Source organism: Podarcis raffonei, chromosome 7, assembly GCF_027172205.1.
Source record: "Podarcis raffonei isolate rPodRaf1 chromosome 7, rPodRaf1.pri, whole genome shotgun sequence".
Taxonomy (NCBI): Eukaryota; Metazoa; Chordata; class Lepidosauria; order Squamata; family Lacertidae; genus Podarcis; species Podarcis raffonei.
In genome coordinates this window covers 2383207-2404192 of record NC_070608.1, presented here as the reverse complement: position 1 = coordinate 2404192, position 20986 = coordinate 2383207, and the positions used below count along the sequence as shown (strand labels likewise).

At 47.8% G+C, this 20986-nt stretch overlaps 2 protein-coding genes across 2 annotated transcripts in view; both read right to left on the bottom strand.

Moving 5' to 3' along the window:
- Window positions 1-2318: 2318 nt before the first annotated feature.
- STX17 (syntaxin 17) lies at window positions 2319-15624 on the bottom strand. The gene is made up of 8 exons (XM_053395126.1): window positions 15512-15624; window positions 13240-13390; window positions 11342-11407; window positions 9177-9405; window positions 6622-6740; window positions 6484-6534; window positions 5201-5287; window positions 2319-3968 (listed from the first exon to the last, which is right to left on the bottom strand). The coding sequence occupies exons 2-8, from the start codon at window positions 13360-13362 to the stop codon at window positions 3717-3719; spliced, it is 927 nt and encodes a 308-aa protein (XP_053251101.1). The 5' UTR covers window positions 13363-13390; window positions 15512-15624; the 3' UTR covers window positions 2319-3716.
- Window positions 15625-20027: 4403 nt separating this feature from the next.
- LOC128416978 (transketolase-like protein 2) overlaps window positions 20028-20986 on the bottom strand; it is a 33635-nt gene continuing 32676 nt past the window's right edge. The window contains exon 14 of the mRNA XM_053395104.1: window positions 20028-20795. Within this exon, the coding sequence (XP_053251079.1) occupies window positions 20623-20795 (173 nt within the window). The 3' untranslated portion in view covers window positions 20028-20622. The remainder of the gene's footprint in view (window positions 20796-20986) is intronic.

Below are 20986 nucleotides of genomic sequence, written 5' to 3'. Positions count from 1 at the left end.
GAGTTTCACCCGAGGCATTTTGTCCCAGCCGCTGCCTGGCAATGATGGGAGAAGCTGCGCCGCCGCAGCTTCTCCCCTCGAAGCAGCTCAGGAGCCACAGACCCGCATCCCCACACCTGCGCATGCATGCAGGCACGCAGTTGACACAGCTGCAAGGCAAGAGAAGCCCAATTGCTTCGTGCACACACACACCCAGTAGCTGTTCAGAAACTGATGACCAAGCACATGTTGGAAGTGCAGTCGAGAAGGTTTAACCCTGCCTGTGCTGCAGCGCTCAGAGGTGTCTGCCAAACACAGGTCTGGGCTGCCCTCCAGCGGCTGTTTGTGGAGGTGAGCCTGCGTTGCCGAGGCAAGACCTTCAGAGAGAGAGAGAGAGAGAGCAAAGTTCCGGTAAATTTACTGGGGCTTGCTCCTGAGAAAAGAGCGCAGGATAGTGCGCACCCAGGAAATGATCTCTTTCAGCTTCTGCCTTCTGGGATAAGGTACAGTGTTATAAAGACTAGGACTAGCTGCCTGAGAAACAGTTTCTATCCAAATGCGATTTTTGTAAGGAGTCTCTAGAGGGACACAGAGCCTAGGACTTGTCGATAAGAAGGTCAGCGGTTCAAATCCCTGTGACGGGTCATGTGGTCAGCCTGACTAAGCCGCTTCTGGCAAACCAGAGCAGCGCACGGAAACGCCGTTTACCTTCCCGCCGGAGCAGTACCTATTTATCTACATGCACTTTGACGTGCTTTTGAACTGCTAGGTGGGTAGGAGTGGGGACTGAGTAACGGGAGCTCATTCGAACAGCCAACCTTCCGATCAGCAAGCCCTAGGCTCTGTGGTTTAACCCACAGCGCCACCTGCGTCCCCATAACCATGCATAGACTTGGGCAAATTGGACTCTAGTTCATGAACACTGATGCCCCAATAAAATTGTTCAGTTTTGAAGACTCCACAAGACTCTTTTGTTGTGACATTAGGCAGTGCACTGCCGCCCCCTCTTGGCCTTCTGGGAGAACTGAGAGACTTGTGAATTCCCAAAGGTCTCAGGAGGAGAGAATTATGATCCTCTTGCAGCAGGTTTCTCATTCTTATTGCTATTCCTTTTCCCTTGGGATAGGCTGACATAGTTTGCACTCCCTCCTAGAACCACATAAGGGACCCCCAGGGGACATCTATCCCAACCCCCTGCGATGCAAGGAATCACAGCTTTCTTTCATCGGTCCAGAATCTTCCAACATTCCTTGGACGGACACGAGTTCGAGTGCTACAGGAGAGGGAGGAAAACTATCCTCTGTTCACTTTCTCCACGAAGGGTTTTATAAACTTCTATTGTTTTGCCCCCGACTCACCTTTTGTCTAAACTAGAAAGTCACAGACGCCGAGTCAGGCTGCTGGTCCATCTAGCTCCATACTGTCTACACGGACTGGCAGTAGCAGCAGCTGTCCAGAGTTTCAGGCAGGGAGTCTCTTTCCCAGAGGTGCCATCGGGGACAGAACCAAACTCCTTAACAACCCTGAATTTGCAGCACCTAAGCGCAAGGGAAGGGGCGTGGGTGGTGCTGTGGGTTAAACCACAGAGCCTAGGACTTGCCGATCAGAAGGTCGGCGGTTCGAATCCCCGCGACGGGGTGAGCTCCCGTTGCTCGGTCCCTGCTCCTGCCAACCTAGCAGTTTGAAAGCACACCAGCACAAGTAGATCAATAGGTACCACTCCGGCGGGAAGGTAAACAGCGTTTCCGTGCGCTGCTCTGGATTGCCAGAAGCGGCTTAGTCATGCTGGCCACATGACCTGGAAGCTGTACACCAGCTCCCTCGGTCAATAAAGTGAGATGATCGCCGCAACCCCAGAGTCGTCCACGACTGGACCTAATGGTCAGGGGTCCCTTTACCTTTACATTTAAGCACAAGGGAACAAATCCCTCCATTCTTTATAATATATAGATATACTTATTTCATTAAAATTTATACAATGGTGGATTGTTTTTTTAAAAACCCTCAAAGCGGTTTACAAAACACAGAAAACCATGAAATTATTGGGAAGAATTAACAACAATAATTAAAGGCTCCAGAAATCAAAACAGCAACAATAACAGATTAAAACTCGAATCAACTCTCTGTTAGGCTCACCTAAAAAAAAGTTCTTGGCAGTTGTCAAAAAGAATACAGTGAAGGTGCCTGCCTTGCGTCAAGAGGCAGGGAGTTCCAAAGATTTGATAAATGCAGAGCGGCTATTACGTGGGACCTGAGACAGTGGCAGCTCCACGGATCAAACGGTCGAGTGGTGATTTCTTTTGCTTTTGTAAAAGACAGTCTTTGAACACACAAGTAACTACAATTTTTAAAATGGTTTTTATTTCCCATGTCATTAAGAATTCCGCTTTAATTAAATCACCCAGTAAAACAATTTGCTGCTCCGCTTAACAAATGGCGTATAATAGACGTTCCCCACAACCTCACTACCATCTTTGGGTTTAGGTGGGCAAGTTCAAAATATTTAAGAGTGGTTTTCATGTGGAGGGTGGTGCTTGTGACCCACACAACATAGCGACCCACTGACACCAGAATCCTAATCTCCTGTATACTGTTCTGTACAGGCCAGACAACAATGTTGAAGTCCCGAGTCTGCTGTCAGAGGAACGAAGAAGCCACAGGTCTTGGCCTTTAGGTAAGACACAAACCTTGATGAGAGACAATCGCACAATTTCAAGGAGACCCATCCTGCTACCAAGCCCTGGGTAGGACCGAGTTGCAGAGACATCATCTTCAGATGCTGAATTAAGACTTCTTTTGTGCCGGAGAAAAATGGAACTCCTTTTAAGCACGTATCAAACTTTACTTATAAACCTTGGAGCACTTAAAAAGAAAAAGGCTTCGTATTCAGAAAACTCAACACCCAGAAAAAAAAAACCAACTGTCAGGAGAGCAATGGCACAGTATGGCGTTATCTTTGGCTTATCTTTGATTCCCTCCCATCAGAATTCGGCTGATGTGGCAATGGGGAAAAGGGATTATGGGAGATCAGTGTCCCGTCCAATATATCCAGAAATTTGGCCACCACAGAGTCCTCCAACACTTGGTGGTCGATAGCGGATACTTCCGAAGAGAACCTGAAACACTGTGAAGATTCGTTCGCAAAGCACAGTTCCAATTTTCCTAAAAGCAACACTTTATAAAGAGAGAGAGAGAGAGTGTGCAGGACTTCTGTCCTAAAGCCTGAAAGGTTAAGTTTTGGGAAAGTCTGCGCCTTAAAAAAAAAAAAAAATCCCAGAAATGCAGCACTTGGGCAAAGGAGAGGGTCAGTTACTTCACCTGAGCCAAACAGGTGTATGAAAAGAGTCCAGGCTTTGAACTTCAAACTTGGCTAAAGATTCCACCACAAAGAACCCTGAAGGAGACATTTATTTGTACGCTTGCAGGGAAGATGGACCAGGCACTGAAAAATTTACGACTTAAAATTTCCCTTGTCTGTTTCTCCAGGAAAAGGTGTCTTGCGAACAACGCCCCCTTAATTCTCGGACGAGAAAGCTGCTCCTTTGGCACACGCCTTCTGACCTGCCTCTGGCTTCCCCACTTTTCAAAATGGAAGGGCTCGCCTTCTCTGCCCCAACCGAGAGAGGGACTCGGGGTTACCCTTTCCAAAGGCTGCCAGGGGTGGATCTGCTCTTCAGGTCCGTCGGGCGCAAGGGGGATCCAAAGCGGAGGCGGGTGACTCGCCAGAGGAGCCCCCTTCAGCTACATTCTCGATCGCTTGGTCTGGGGAGGTCTGGGCAGCTGCAGGAGGATGGAGCCGAGAGGCCTTCGATCATCCTTTGCTTCTTCCTCTGGATCAGTTTCCCACCTGTGAAGCCCAAAACTCCGCCGCCCAGCGCGGCAGCAATGCCAGCCACTTTGAACCCGGCCAGGAGGCCGATAGGACCCCCGACGACTCCGCCAAGAAGGGCACCGGCAACAGGCAGGGCGGCCAGCTTGAATTTGGCAGCCTGGAGAAGAAGAAAGACAAGAGAAAGGAGTGAGCTGGTGTTGCGAGAAAGTACCGTACGTTTCCATGTATGAGACAAGTGGGAGAACTCAAGTTGGGGGGCTCAAGTTGGAGAACAGCCTTTACCAAAGATGTCATGGGCTTTGAAGACACTCGAACTCAGGACGCAAGGGAGAAACGTGCTAAGAGGAAGGCACATTTGGCAAATCCACACCGTGATCAACTCCCGCCCAGAAATCTATGTCCCCACTGTGGATCCAGGACGTGTGGATCCAGAATTGGCCTCCACAGTCACTTACGGACTCACTGCTAAGACAGTGTTCATGGAAGACAATCTTACTCGGCTACGAGGGATCACCAAAGAAGATGACATCGGTCTTTTAAAGTTTCCCATAATACATTTCCAAAAACATCATCAAGACATCATAGGTATGTCACATAAAAGGTGTGGTCTCGGGTAGAACCTGAGATACAGGCATGGCCCTGTCACTCAAATATAGACTTTCACACTTACTCCATCACAGTACAAAGGAAAAAGCATTTGCAGTTCCCTGGTCCCGAAGTCAAGTCAAATAAAACCCCTTTGCTTTGACCCGGGTTCATCCCACTAGGGTGGGTAGGCATTGTGACTGAGATGGTTATCTGTCTGACACTCCTGGGGCAGGATATCACCCTGGGATTATGGTGGGTTCACTCCCCCCTCCCCTTATACCTCACTTCCCTGGGTCCTAAATGCCATTAGAACTGATGAGATTGATACGATGTGATTTCTTATGAATTTCTGAAGACTACCTGAGGAGGAGGCACTGAACTGCAGCCTTTTCTATGGTTTTCTTATGGCTCCAGGCTGAGTTGTCATTGTAGCTTTTTAGGGAGGCGTGTCACCTGAAAAACGGTGTTTTCTGCTGTTTCAGAGGCAGAACCTGAACCAATGGATTCAGGTGACAAGAAAAGAGATTGCAACTCAACATCAGGAAGAACCTTCTGATGGTAAGAGCTGCTCCACAGTGGAGTCGGCTCAACTGGTTTTTAAGCAGATTTTTGGGAGGTTTTTAAGCAGAGGTTGGAGGGCCACCTGCCAGGGATTCTTTAGCTGAGATTCCTGCATTGCCGGGGGTTGGACTAGATGGCCCTCGGGGTCCCTTCCAACTCTATGATTCTTTGATTCAATGGAGTATTGCTGGAAAGCAGAGTGCCACTGGTTTGCCAGGAGATGGATGGAGAGAGCCCTACCCTGGACAGATTCCTGGTCCCCTCTTCGACATTCACGGCGGCCGTGTTGACGTTATCTTCAATCCTGTCGATCTTCTCCTGCTGAGCCTAGAAGACACAAAAGAGTTTTCAAGCGAAACGGCAGAAGAAAAGCACACACCCCACTTCAAAGTACCAAGCGCGGAGCCTTCCAAAGTGCTGGATTCCGAAAACTAAAAATAACCACAACAATGGGCTTTGTCCACAAGGCTGCCGTCGAAGACGATGCAGAAATATCAACCGATGCGAAATGTGGCTGCCTAGGTGGTCATGGGCCAGAAAATTGGAACGTGGAGCCCAATTCTGCACTGGCTACTGGTGCATTTGGGGGCCCAATTCAAACTGCTGGTATTAACCTTCAAAGCAGGGTGTGGGCTTCCCCAGCCACTTTGGGCGGCTTCCAACAAAACACTAAAATACAATAACCTATTAAACATTAAAAACTTCTCTAAACAGGGCTGCCCTCAGATGTCTTCTAAAAGTCTGGTAGTTGTTCTTCTCTTTGACATCTGGTGGGAGGGCGTTCCACAGGGCGGGTGCCACTACCAAGAAGGCCTTCTGCCTGGTTTCCTGTAACTTGGCTTCTCGCAGGGAGGGAACAGCCAGAAGGCCCTCGGTGCTGGACCTCATCGTCCGGGCTGAACGATGGGCTTTCAAGGTCAGCACCAACACTTTGAATTGTGCTCAGAAAGGTACTGGGAGCCAGTGTAGGTCTTTCAAGACCGGTGTTATGTGGTCCCGGCAGCCGCTCCCAGTCACCAGTCTAGCTGCCGCATTCTGGATTAGTTGTAGTTTCCGGGTCACCTTCAAAGGCAGCCCCACATAGAGCGCATTGCAGTAGTTCAAACGGGAGATAACCAAAGCATGCACCACTCTGGCAAGACAGTCTGCTGGCAGGTAGGGTCTCATCCTGAGTACCAGATGGAGCTGATAAACAGCTGCCCTGGACACAGAATTGACCTGCGCCTCCATGGACAGAGGTGAGTCCAAAATGACTCCCAGGCTGCGCTCCTGGTCCTTCGGGGGCACAGTTGCCCCATCCAGGACCAAGGAGTCCTCCACACCCGCCCACCTCCTGTCCCCCAAAAACAGTACATCTGTCTTGTCAGGATTCAACCTCAATCTGTTAGCCGCAGAGACTAAACTCTCTGCATATTGCTCTTCTCACTCCAGAGACATAAGAATTGCGCATCTAACTTCTTCTTTTCGCCCCCTTTCTTCTGAACGCAGGAGGAACGTTAAGACCCTAATCATGCCATACTTACGTTAACAAGCAGAGAGAAGTCCGTCACCAGGTTGCTGAGCTCAATCAAGTCCTACAAAGAGATCCAAAAAAATGTGCTGTTACTCTTCTGCTGCTCTAGATTTGTCCAAGGGACCCTCAGAGTAGAAGCCCAGACTACCTCTTCAAGCATTTCCCACGATTCCGCCGCGTTCTGATCCTGGGGGATTTCGGGGAGAGGGGAGAACGTCTGGATGTAACTCTGAGAGAGTCCTTCGTTGCTGGCATCGTAAAAGGTTTCTGAGTGGAAAGATCACAAAGTCTCATAATGCGTCCCAGAGGGTTAACCTAGCAAGAGATAAAGAGCTCCCAGCCCTCCACCCCAATTTGATGTAACTGCCGTCAGATAAACGGGGGTGGACTCTCCTTCCTTGGAAGTTCTTAAGCAGAGACCCTCCCTGCCCGCGGACTGTCTCGCCAGAGTGGTGCATGGTCTGGTTATCTCTCGCTTGGACTACTGCAATGCGCTCCAAGTGGGGCTACCTTTGAAGGTGACCCGGAAACTACAACTACAACTAAACTACAACTAATCCAGAATGCGGCAGCTAGACTGATGACTGGGAGCGGCCGCTGGGACCACATAACACCGGTCTTGAAAGACCTACATTGGCTCCCTGGACGTTTCCGGGCACAATTGACCCTGAAAGCCCTAAACGGCCTCAGTCCTGTATCCCTGAAGGAGCGTCTCCATCCCCATCATCCAGCTCCGAGGTCCAGCTCCGAGGGCCTTCTGGCCATTCCCTCACTGCGAGAAGCCAAATTACAAGGAACCAGGCAGAGGGCCTTCTCGGTGGTGGCACCCGCCCTGCGGAACTCCCTCCCACCAGATGTCAAAGAGAACAACAACTACCAGACTTTTAGAAGACATCTGAAGGCAGCCCTGTTTAGGGAAGCTTTTAATGTTTGATGCATTACTGTATTTTAATATTTTGTTGGAAGCCGCCCAGAGAGGCTGGGGAAACTCTGCCAGATGGGCGGGGTATAAATAAATAAATTATTATTATTATTATTATTATTATTATTATTATTATTATTAAGCAGATGGTGGGCGGCCATCTGTCAGAGATTCCTGCATTACACGGGATTGGACTAGATGACCTGCAGGACCTCTTCCAACTCTACAATTCTTTGAGCGTTATTTACGCAGGGCTGTCAACAGGGGCAAACCCCTGCTGCAGGGAGCTTACAATCTAAAAACGAACACCAGGGAGACAATGGTAGCAGAGACTGTCAGAAGAAGAGTACATAGAAAGAAACACAGTCAAGCCTCGGTTCCCGAATGCCTCCGTTATCGTACGTTTTGGTCCCGGATGCCGAAAACCTGAAAGCAAATGCTTCTGTTTTGAAACGTTTTTCAGAACCCAAATGTGCAACGCAGCTTCGGCTTGAGTGCAGGAAGCTCCTGCAACCAATCGGAAGCTGTGCCTCAGTTTTTGAAAGTTTCGGAAGCTGAACGGGCTTCCGGAATGGATTTCATTCAAGAACCGAGGTACCACGGTAGAGGAACACATTTACGGTCAGATGCCTCGTGATCTTCAAATGGTAAAGGTAAAGGGACCCCTGACCGTCAGGTCCAGTTGTGGCCGACTCTGGGCGCTCATCTCGCTTTACTGGCCGAGGGAGCCGGCGTACAGCTTCCGGGTCATTTGGGCAGCATGACCAAGCCGCTTCTGGCAAACCAGAGCAGCGCACGGAAACGCCGTTTACCTTCCCGCCGGAGTGGTACCTATTTATCTACTTGCACTTTGACGTGCTTTCGAACTGCTAGGTGGGCAGGAACAGGGACTGAGCAACGGGAGCTCACACCGTCTCGGGGATTCGAACCGCCAACCTTCTGATCGGCAAGCCCTAGGCTCTGTGGTTTAACTCACAGCGCCACCCGCATCCCGATCTTCAGACGAAGGGTGGTCTAATAATAATAATGATGATGATAATGATGTGTATTTAAAGGTGGGCCTGGGGGGGATTTTAAAGAAGTAAAAGAACTGGCACTATGTGCAGGTGTGGTGGGGGGGCAACAAGGGAAGGGTCACAGCTCAGTGACAGAGCATCTCCTTGGCAGCCAGAAGGTCCCATGTTCTCCCCTCTGCATTTTCAAGCAGGATGTGAATGTTCCGTCTGAAACCCTGGAGAACTGCTGCCGGCCGGTGTAGACTCTACTGAGATAGAGAGACCAACCGCCCAATGCATTTTGCTGCTTAAACAGCAGATTGAAACACTTCCACTGGTTTTCATATTGGAGTACAGTAGTACCTTGGGTTACAGACGCTTCAGGTTACAGACTCCACTAACCCAGAAATAGTACCTCGGGTTAAGAAGTTTGCTTCAGGATGAGACCCTGATGTTGGGAAAGATTGAGGGCACAAGGAGAAGGGGACGACAGAGGACGAGATGGTTGGACAGTGTTCTCGAAGCTACAAACATGAGTTTGACCAAACTGCGGGAGGCAGTGGACGACAGGAGTGCCTGGCATGCTCTGGTCCAGGGGGTCACAAAGAGACGGACACGACTAAACGACTAAACAACAACAGCTTTCAACATTTGTATGTGACAGATGGGTCATTTAACAGTTAGATGACATCTCAACTCTTGTTTCTCTCCTGTCCAAAAAGATCATACAGATTTCTTTGCAATAAAAACATACTTGTTTGAAAAAGGAACACGGTGCGCTCATACCCCCTGCTACGGTGGTTGATCTGGTTAAAGGGGACTGGAGCAATGCCTCTTTCTCCTTAAACTGCCTCTTCAGTTCTTCTGCGGACTCCAAATGGAGCTGCAGAAACTCCTTGATGGCCCCCGACGCCTGGTCTTTCACCGGGTTGATCATCCTCTCCAAAGCGTGGAGGTCTTCCTTCCGGACCCGAAGGCAGAGCTTCTCCATTTCTCGGATATTTGCTCGCAGCTGCTGCAAATGACAATTCAAAAAGGGGGGGTTGGTTTGTTGTTGTTTTTAATTTTTTATTTCCAAAACCGAAAAAAGAAAAATTACAAACATCAAATTCAACATCCATATTTAATTTTCTAACATAAACCTATTACATAATTAACTAAATTAAAATATACCGAATTACTCTAAACTTCTCTTTGCTGTATACAAATACAACACAGTTAGAAATTTTATATTAAAGCTTTTATATTATAAATAATATTTCAAATTCCCCTATACCCCCCGTTCCTTCACCCATGTGTGATCTCTCTTTTTCTTCTTCTTCTTCCGTCTTGTGTTGTTATAATTTAATCATTGTTCAGCTGATTCTTTTACTATTTCCTTGCTTAACCCTGCACATTTTACACGTTATCTGTTAATATTCCAGTCCCCGAACCCTATTTTTTCATATATTCCTTCACTCCCTCCCACTCTTTAATTATTCTCTGATTTGAATGACCTCTAACAGTTGCCGTCAGGGGATTTGGTTACACACAACCCACTGAATAGCGCTCTCTTCATACCTAACAGAATAGTTCAGGTATCAGGTGCAAATTCCGGGGACAGCAGCTCCATTCTGGCCCAGACAGCCTCAGTTCTTGGACCTGATATAAGCCTCTGAATCTCTCCTGGGCCCTTGCTGGGATAACTGCTCTAGTGCTTAAGTACTAGTCACAGGCAATTTCCAAACAGATCTGGGAAACAGTAAAGGCTGCATAGAGAATGCCTTTTATTTTCCGTGAGACTAGCTCTTGGGCTAATATCCCAGGTATGGCCACTTATACTGTCTGTATTTTAGTGCATTCTTTGGTTTAGAAAAAACAGGATATAAATATTATTATTTATTTCATTTATGAATCACTTCCCCTGAGGCATCGCCAAAGCAATTGACAACCAAAACATGTATAAAACAGTTACACCTAATTAAAAACTATTAAAGCAATTGCACATACAATTTAAGAACAGTAAGGTACACCTTAAAAACAAGAGCAGCACAGAGAGAAATCAATTGAAATCCAACCGAGATCAACTGGGATAAAGACCTCCATGGTTTCCCAACAGAGACATCTACGTGGCCACTGTGAGAACAGGATACTGGCCTAATCCAGCAGGCTCTTCTGATGTATTTATGCTTGGCATTAAAGTCCAAAATGGCTTGCTTATTTCACATCTCATCGTATTTTCAGTTGCTGACAATGAAGTCATTTGCAGTTGTTGTATCATAACTGAGTGAACAGCGCACCTCTGTTGTGTGCATTGCCTCATGCCATTTGCTGGCGTCTTCCTGAGGCAAATTCTGCATATCCTCAAAGGATTCAGGTTCACACCTGGCTACACCCACCCAGACACCTCCACGGGAAGTCAGCCAGGATGTTACGTCACAGCTCTCTGTTGTGTATGCTGTGAAAAGTGCTTTCGTTTTCCAGTCGATCGCTGCTCCGAAGCAGAAAGGAGTCAGAGGAAAATGGAGCTAGATTCTGATGGATTCTGATGGATTGTAAATACTGTATTTGCTTGCTAATAAAATGCTTCTAGGATAGAAAGAAGCTGTCTGGACTTGATTTACTTCCTTTCTCACACGGACCAAGCTGTGCATCTGCTTTATGTACTTTTCTCCCAGGGCTGCGCAGAGGAAGTGCAACTGGACGAAAAAAGTAATAAATCTTCATGTTGTGTGTTGTTACAGGATCGTTGCAGGCAAGGGAGCAGGTCCCTGCCCCAAGGAGCAGACAAATGTAAGATTCAACACAGGTTGGATAGTGGAAGGAGGAAGAAAGCTTGGACAGGCTTTAGGTTAGCTACAGTGCCCTACAAGGAGAAAGGGGAGATCTTTGCATTTTTGCTTCTGCTATTTCCTGGGAAAAACCAGCAACATTCACAACAAACACTGGAATGCACTTTTCTAACTACTTACTTGAACCGTACGGCCGGCATTGATGTGCTCTTCGTGTAACCTGTCCCACAGTCTGCATCTCTGATACTAAGGGCAAGGAGAGAGAGAGGGAAAAAATCTGTGTTTTTATAGGTTTACAGAGAAAGAAAGGACAAAGAGAATCGCCATTTTCCATTCCCTGTGCTGTCTTAAGGCAGAGGAGATGGTGGGGTTTGGGGAACAGGCTATCCCAGTGCCTGCTGGCACGAACCAGTAAGATAAGCTATGTGCACACATTATTCCAAGGGACAGACTCACTCTCTCAACGGCAGCAAACTTTGCTCTCTGATTCTAGCTTAAGCCTCCATCAACAAAGAGAGCCCAGTGTTACCCAACAACGCTGAGAAATGTCACAAAAGCCATTACGCAAGACATTCACAACTCCTTGTCCCAGGGACTCTTCAATTGTGACAAAGTTTGAACCAACATCTGGTGCTTTGAGTCCCCATCCACAATCTGATGAAAAATAATAATAATAATATAATAATAATAATTTATTATTTGTACCCTGCCCATCTGGCTGGGTTTCCCCAGCAACTCTGGGCGGCTTCCAACAAAAATTAAAAATACATCAAAATGTCACACATCAAAAACTTCCCTGAACAGGGCTGCCTTCAAATGTCTTCTATATCTAAGATTTGACGTTTTCATCCCCAAAAAGTTTTTGATTTGAGTTTCTACTGAAATGAGGCTGCATTTTAATGTTGTACTTTAATCTTGTTTTTAAGTTGTATTTTAATCAATTGTTTTATACTTGGTGTTAGCTGCCCTGAGCCCGGTCTTGGCTGGGGAGGGCGGAGTATAAATAAAAATTATTATTATTATTATTATTATTATTAGTAGTAGTAGTAGTAGTAGTAGTATTATCATCATTATCTCAGCAGGTGCACAGACTGAAAGGCAACTCTCAATCCAAACCTTTAGACAGCCTCTTTTCTCTGTTTATAGCAGGACTCTTGAATGGGTACCCAGAGCATGCATTTAAGATCAAACAAAATATTGGCCAATGGAGGCAGACCTCTACACTGCCAACATCCCCTAATAATGACCAGCCATTCAGCTGTTCTGCAGCAAATGGGAGCACCCCCAGGCTGCCTCAGCTGCCTCATTTTAAATAATAGTAAGGCCCCAATTGGGACGTGGGTGGCGCTGTGGGTTAAACCACAGATCCTAGGACTTGCCGATCAGAAGGTTGGCGGTTCGAATCCCCGCGATGGGGTGAGCTCCCGTTGCTCGGTCCCTGCTCCTGCCAACCTAGCCGCCTGAGAACCACTTTCTATCCAAATGCGATTTTGGTTTTAAACGCAGTGTAAGGAACATGTGTGGCACTGTGGGTTGAACCACAGAGCCCAGGACTTGCCAATCAGAAGGTCGGCGGTTCGAATCCCTGCGACCGGGTGAGCGCCCGTTGCTCAGTCCCTGCTCCTGCCAATGTAGCAGTTTGAAAGCACGTCAAAGTGCAAATAGATAAATAGGTACCGCTCCGGCGGGAAGCTAAACAGCGTTTCCGTGCGCTGCTCTGGTTCGCCAGAAGCGGCTTAGTCATGCTGGCCACATGCCCCGGAAGCTGTACGCCGGTTCCCTCGGCCAGTAAAGCGAGATGAGCGCCGCAACCCCAGAGTCGGCCACGACTGGACCTAATGGTCAGGGGTCCCCTTTACCTTTTTAAGGCCCCATTGTAAAGAAAAGAAATGGACTTTTAACAACCATTGAAGGTGGAGGGGGTTTTTTGAGGAGGGGTGCGGAAATTGTCATGCAACAGAGCCAAATACACTTGCCCACCTTTAGTTCCAATCAAAGCATCTCAGCTTTGCCTAAGTTGCGCTAATGTCAGTAAAATTATACAATATCAACTTAATATTCAGGGGAAAAAAGTAAACCTTCTCAATATTTATCTGATGCTTTCTTAACCTCTCCAGATCTGTTGGAACGGCAACTTTAATGAACTTCTGGATGGCTGGCTCAAGGCGACGCAAGTTAAGCTTTTCTTCATCTTCAGACATCGTCAAGTTTCAGTAGCGCTTTATAAACCTGAACACAATAAATAAATAAAAATTAGCCTAGTAGGAGATACTGAACCTTGCAATTGTCCTTTCTGCTGGTGTTTGATCTTCAGTGCTGAAAAGACCAAACTTCCCGTAAAAAGACAGAAGCTAGTCAGGTGAGAAGACAGCATGTGAAAATTACTAAAAGGGCCCTGGGTTACCATTAAAGCACTTTTATTTATTCTATAGGGACGCGAGTGGCGCTGTGGGTTAAACCAGAGCCTAGGGCTTGCCAATCAGAAGGTCAGCGGTTCAAATCCCCGCGACAGGGTGAGCTCCCGTTGCTCGGTCCCTGCTCCTGCCAACCTAGCAGTTCGAAAGCATGTCAAAGTGCAAGTAAATAAATAGGTACCGCTCCGGTGGGAAGGTAAACGGAGTTTCCGTGCGCTGCTCTGGTTCGCCAGAAGCGGCTTAGTCATGCTGGACACATGCCCCGGAAGCTGTACGCCGGCTCCCTCGGCCAGTAAAGCAAGATGAGTGCCGCAACCCCAGAGTCGGCCACGACTGGACCTAATGGTCAGGGGCCCCTTTACTCTTTACCTATTTATTCTATGGGAAAACCACTCTCTCTAACACATTTTTCTGTGCCACCCACATCAACAACCCGCAAGCCAGAAAAATGAGAGTGCTTGCTGCAGGTCTGTCCTCAGCTGCAGAGGAAGGGAATCCACATCAGTCTCCACTGACAGCTCCCATGACAGGCAGAAATGATACAGGGAGAGATATTCTGAAGATCCATCTTCTAAGAAATGCAGTCATGGGAAGAAATCCATACCTGCCAGTTTTCTGCCAGTCATGCAGCTGTTAAAGCAGGGTTGCCAACTCACCCTAACAGCACCAGCCTGGTCTGCTCCTGTGTTTTATTCAGCAGGATGATAAATAAGGGTTGGCAGGCGAAGCTTTTCCATGGAATGGAAAGATAATCGGCTACTGGCGTCACCATATTAGCTAGTGGCAGGCTGAAAAGGTGGCAGCCCTGGGCTAAAGGCACAGGAGATTTGCGGGGGGGGGGGCGGAAACCTAATCCTTGATCAAATAAACACCCACGGACCACCACCACTCCGACATGCGCACTCCATCATCAGTACTGTGGAGATTATAATCTAGCCCAATGGTTGCCATTAATTTGATTTTGAATTGCTTTTAGAATGAATTGATTTTAGAATGCATTTCAATTAATTGATTGTGATTTTATGTAAACTGTGTCATTTTTATTGTTGTTAGCCGCTCTGAGCCCAGCTTCGTCTGAGGAGGGCAGGATATAAATAAAATTTTATTATTATTTATTATTATTCTTCGTGGTTTTAGGGTTGTTATTACTGGATAAACAAGCAAAACATTAGAATGAATCTTTTAGTCCCCTGGCCCCCGCAACCAACAAGGCGGAGGTTCAGACTATGCCAAACTAGGCCCTGGCAGAGACCAGGGTTCGAATCCTGATGCTCACCGGGTGCCGCCCTGGGCCAGTCCCCACCTCGCCTCCCTCGCAGGGCTGCTGCGAGTACAGAAACGGAAAAGGATGTGCGCCACCTGGAAGGGCAGAACACCCCCCTTGGCACCTGGGACCTTTGGCTGCAGCACCAAGGCGGCCTGAACCCCTGAAGATTTGACGTTTTCATCCCCAAAAAAGTTTCTGACTTGAGTTTCTACTGAAATGAGGCTGCATTTTAATGTTGCATTTTAATCAATTGTTTTTATACTTGGGTCTTAACCGCCCTGAGCCCAGTCTTGGCAGGGTATAAATAAAAAATTATTATTATTATTATTATTATTATTATTATTATTATTATTATTATTATTATTATTAAGTCCCCGGCTGCTGCCAGCCCGTGTGGGCATCCCTGAGCTGGAGGGCCTGACTCGGGGGCAGGCAGATTCCTGGGCTCCTGGGAGAGATCCAGGTGCCGCAATGAACTGGGTCTTCTCCTCCTCCTCCTCGCCCGCCTGCCTGCGAGTTTCCCTGGGGCACATTCCGACGTGCAGGGCGACCCGCAGGCGCAGAACCCGGGTGCAGGGTCAGGATCCTGCCTCTCCCGGTCACGGAAGGCCTCCCTCGCCCCCTCCCCGGGCGGCCCTCTTCCCTCCCCCCCGGGGCGCCTCCACTCACCGGGCGCAGCTCCGGCCAAACCTCCGGACCCCAAACCCGGAAGAGAGTCCGGGAACAACAGGAAGCGGGCGGGGCCGCGCACCATCGAGCGCCCAGGGCCAGAGCGGCCGCCCGCTTCCGGGTGGCGGGACTTCCTGGCTGCGCTTGAAGCCACTTCCGCCCTCTTCTCCCAAGAGCGGAAGTGAGGTCGATAGAGAGCGGCGAAGGCAGGACTTCCTGCCTGACTCCTACTTAAATTATTATTAATTTAGCCAGGATTCTTGCAAAGTTGCCTTCCGGCAGCATCCCGCCCAACCGAGACAGCAATTTCAGGGGTTCCTGCCTGGCTCATGCTGATCTCGTACTCCTGCATTGCAGAGGGTTGGACAGGATGACCCTCAGGGTCCCTTGCCACGCTACAGTTCTGTATTAGTAGTAGTAGTAGTAGTAGTAGTAGTAGTAGTATCCCGCCCTTCGTCCATAGGTCTCAGGGTAGTTCACACCATAAAAATACAAGATAAAGGCACAAAATACATTGTTGTTGTTGTTATTATTATTATTATTATTATTATTATTATTATTATTATTATTTATACCCCACCCATCTGGCTGGGTTTCCGCAGCCACTCTGGGCAGCTTCCAACAAAACACTAAAATACAATAACCTATTAAACATTAAAAGCTTCCCTAAACAGGGCTGCCTTCAGAGGTCTTCAAAAATTCTGGTAGTTGTTTTTCTCTTTGACATCTGGTGGGAGGGGGTTCCACAGGGTGGGCGCCACTACCAAGAAGGCCCCCTGCCTGGTTCCCTGTAACTTGGCTTCTCGCAGGGAGGGAACCGGCAGAAGGCCCTCGGATCTGGACCTCAGTGTTGGGCAGAACGATGGGGGTGGAGAGGCTTCTTCAGGTCTACTGGACCGAGGCCGTTTAGGGCTTTCAAGGTCAGCACCAACACTTTGAATTGTGCTCGGAAACGTCCTGGGAGCCAATGTAGGTCTTTCAGGACCGGTGTTATGTGGTCTCGACGGCCACTCCCTGTCACCAGTCTAGCTGCCACATTCTGGATTAGTTGTAGTTTCCGGGTCACCTTCAAAGGTAGCCCCACGTAGAGCGCATGGCAGTAGTCCAAGCGGAAGATAACCAGAGCATGTACCACTCTGGCAAGACAGTCTGCGGGCAGGGAGGGTCTCATCCTGTGTCCCAGATGGAGCTGATAAACAGCTGCCCTGGACACAGTATTAACCTGCGCCACCATGGACAGATGTGAGTCCAAAATGACTCCAGGCTGCGCACCTGATTCTTCAGGGGCACAGTTACCCTAGTCGTCGTCATCATCATTATTATTATTATTATTATTATTATTATTATTATTATTATTATATTCATTCATTCATTCATTCCTCACCCATCTGGTTGGGTTTCCCCAGCCACTCTGGACAGCTTCCAACAAGAGATTAAAAATATGTACATTAAAACATCAGTCATTAAAAACTTCCCTAAACAGGGCTGCCTTCAGATATCTTCTAAACGTCAGATAGTTGTTTATTTCTTTGACATCTGATGGGAGGGTGTTCCACAGGGCGGGCACAACCACCAAGAAGGCCCTCGGCACTGGATCTCAGTGTCTGGGCTGAATGATGGGGGCGGAGATGCTCCTTCAGGTATACTTAATAAAAACAAGAGCCAAAACAAATCAGTAACCCCACCCCCTCCCAGAAAAACATTTAAAGAACTGTACAGTATGTATTATATGATACTGTTTCCGTATGTCTCCGTAAGTGTCAGGTTGTTTCTTTCAGTTTGGAAAAAGCACTTTTTGAGTAATGAGTAAAGCTACAGATGGGGGCTTTGGGGCAGAAAGGGAGCAGTCCCTGTCCCACTGGGAAGGCCATAAGCAGGACTGGGTGCAACAGCCCCCTCCCATCCTGTGGTTTTCAGATGAAGACTGCCTTCTCTACTGCAGGTAGCGCACAGCAATTCTGGCCATGAGCATTGGATAGCCTTTTCCACCATAAATTTGTCTATTCTTTTAAATTGTCCAAGTTCGTGGCATTTTCTTTTCTCTGTCTTGAATCTTCCAACATCCACAGTCATAGAACTGTAGGCTTGAAAGGACCACGAGGGTTATCTATTCCAACCCCCTGCAAGGCAGAAATCCTTTGCCCAGCATGGGGCTCAAACCTGCCACCCAGAGATTAAGCGTCTCTGCCAACCGATTTAGAAAGATTCCAGCAATTAGGTCTTTAGTCACTGCAAGTCCGGTCACATTGACCAGTCAGAGCATATGACGCAGATATTCAGACCCTGCCTATGAGCATAATACTTCTTCCTTCTGCCACGACTTGCTGATCAAAGAATGAGCTCAGGACTTAAGATCCTGGAAAACCTCAATTTGTGAGTAATTATATTTAAGTGCGCGTGAATTGTGCAACGCTCTATATGTTTAGTCTTTGATATTAAATCTTTCAAACTTCTTAATTATATCTCCAGGGAAGTCGTTCTACTTAATGTCCACGCTTAAAGAGTTGAGCCAATCTGTTAAGAAAGAAATCACATCAAACTCCTCCACGCAAACAAAGGTTACCCCTGCAGGCCAGATTCCCCTGTTCCACTACACAGAGCGCTAACTCTCTCGTCACCATTTTTAAATGATTAAACTTGTCCTTTTGCTCTGGGCCCAGATCCCTGCATTTGCTGTCTTTGCGGTTTCTTTAAACTGTGACACCACAGACTCTGTTTTCACTTTCAAAGGCTATGACTGTTGTCCAGCCAGCCAAAACAGCTTTTATGGGGTTAGTTATGGGGTGTTAGGGGAAGGGTAGCCATGCCCCTTCTGGGGTAGTTGCCCACCTTTGGTCCCCACCCAGCACTCAGCTCCCACCTGTTTGTCCTAGTTGTCGTCAGCATGCAACAGCCACAACCCAGGAAACGGCTTTGACTGGCCAGCAAAACCAGGCGAGGGAAGTGAATTGGTCTCAAACCCTCAGTAAGTTAGGGATTTCCCCTGCATGCAAAGACAGGCTCCAGCAGATTGAATTGACAAGATCAACAGTGGGTTCAACGGTCAAGAAGGTGGTGTTCTAAGAATTCTAAGGTCCCAAATATAAATGTACAATGCAAACACATACATAAGTATATAAACCACATACCTGAAACAGTAAAGGTAAAGGGACCCCTGACCATTGGGCCCAGTCGTGGCTGACTCTGGGGTTGCGGCGATCATCTCGCTTTATTGGCCGAGGGAGCCGGCGTACAGCTTCCGGGTCATGTGGCCAGCATGACTAAGCCGCTTCTGGCAAACCAGAGCAGCGCACGGAAACGCTGTTTACCTTCCCGCTGGAGAGGTACCTATTTATCTACTTGCACTTTTGATGTGCTTTCGAACTGCTAGGTTGGCAGGAGCAGGGACCGAGCAATGGCAGCTCACCCCATCGCGGGGATTCGAACCACCGACCTTCTGATCGGCAAGTCCTAGGCTCAGTGGTTTAACCCACAGTGCCACCTGCGTCCCTTCAACGGTCAAGAAGGTGGTGTTCTAAGAATTCTAAGGTCCCAAATATAAATGTACAAGGCAAACACACGTATATAAACCACATGCCTGAAATTATAGTACAGGAGAGCAATCCTGATTCTCCCAAATTGACCTCAACATATTTCTCTGCAAGGAGGGAGAAAATGGGGAAAGCCTTCCCTTTTTCTTTTTGCTTACAAATCCTGTCTTAAGGGCATATTTGTGCATGAATAGGGCGAGCCTGTGACCTGGATTCAGGAACTAAAGTATTAACCGTCACAAAAGAATGGCCGGGCTGCCCTGGTGATGCAATCAGTGACCATTATCAGGTATCCTGGCAGGCAGGATTTCTGCTGTAGACCCGCCTCCTTCAGTGATGTATGTATGATGTTTTGGGGGGTGGTCTTGAGCTACAGGATGGGCAATTTCAAAAGTCTGTATAAGGGCTTGCGCACCATTGTTCAGGGTTCTCCTCCCTCCTGCGTGTGGTGAGTGGGGACCCTGTTGCAACTGTTTGATAAAGATCAGGCTTACGAGCTGCTTTGCTTCTCAATATACTCTGGTTGGCCTCTGTTATTTTCTCCTACCAACAGGAAACCCACGTAAGGACTCTGTACGGGCTCTTGGGTACCCCATAAGGGAAAAGGAGCAGTTTTTTCTTAGAACAGTGGTTTCTGCACGAGATGTAGGTGGGAATCGTCAGCTTGGGAAAGGAGCCCATCTTGGAATTTGCTGACACCAACAGATGAATGTATAGCCTTGTTCTTGCCTCTGATGTTATTTTTGCTTTGCCTGATAAGGCCGCTGGTTAGTTACCAGATGGTAACTCTGTTTGTTATGTGACTTAATTTCTACGTATGCATAAAAGCTAAGGCAAGAGAATGTCTCTAGAAGTTTACGCCTGTGGACTCCATTTTGCAGCCAAGTGATGCGTTCTTAAATGTCACAGTGGTGTGTTTTATTGAAGAAATCCCTCAGAGCTGCCCCTTACTGCAGAGACACCAAACACTTCACGAAGCCAACAGATGAGCACTTTTGTTTTTTATTGACTCGCTGGGTGAACACTGTTTGTGGATAGCAGTTACAGTACAAGGAAAAACAGGGAAACAGGCCTTTCCGTTCCCGACTAAGACAACAGAATTCACAAACGGAACTTTTTGTCAGAGCTATATGCGTTTCCGCAGTCAACATTTACTCATGTGTCAGTAACCTTTAATGGTAGGAATCTCTACCCAACCTGCCCATGGAATGTCAGGCTTGAGAAAACAACAGCCACAGAAGTTAGGCGTCAGGCACAAGGGTAAAAAGGTTCAAGTAAGACAAGCACTATTTATTGTTCCAATAGGACGACCGGGACACTTTTTGGGCCTAGAGAAGTTTGAGAGCAAATAGAATGGCTTGGGGATGGAGGAGAAATGGGAACAGGACGGTCATTTGGTCAGTTAAAAGCTCCATTCGCACTCAGCACAAGGTCAAAAGGGAATGCTAGCAGCATGTCTGTCAAAACTGGGACGGAGAAGTCAGACAAGGGTGTGTTTGGGGAGACACTTTTGGCTCTTCAGAAACGCCTCTCTCAAAACTCCACCGCCCTCCCCACCAACCTCAAGGCAGACAAGGGGAATCAGTTGGCAAAAGTGCTCTTCACGGCGGCCACAATATGCTTGGCGCTGATCCCAAATGCGTCCAGGAGCTCGCTGGGCTTCCCGCTGCGCGGCACGGCCGACACAGCCAAGCTTTGGACCAAGATGCCGGGTTCTCCGGAGACGGCCGCCGCCACAGCCTCGCCAAGACCTCCTAGAAAGAGAGAGGGAGAATTTTGGAGCATGATCCACGAAGAAATAAAGGAAATATTAAGAATATCATATAGTAAAAGGCCAGAGGCATTCCTTTTAGGAATTTTAAATGACAATATTCCAAAAGACAAAACTAATTTTTTCTTATACGCGACGTCTGCAGCAAGAATCCTGGTGGCTAAGTATTGGAAA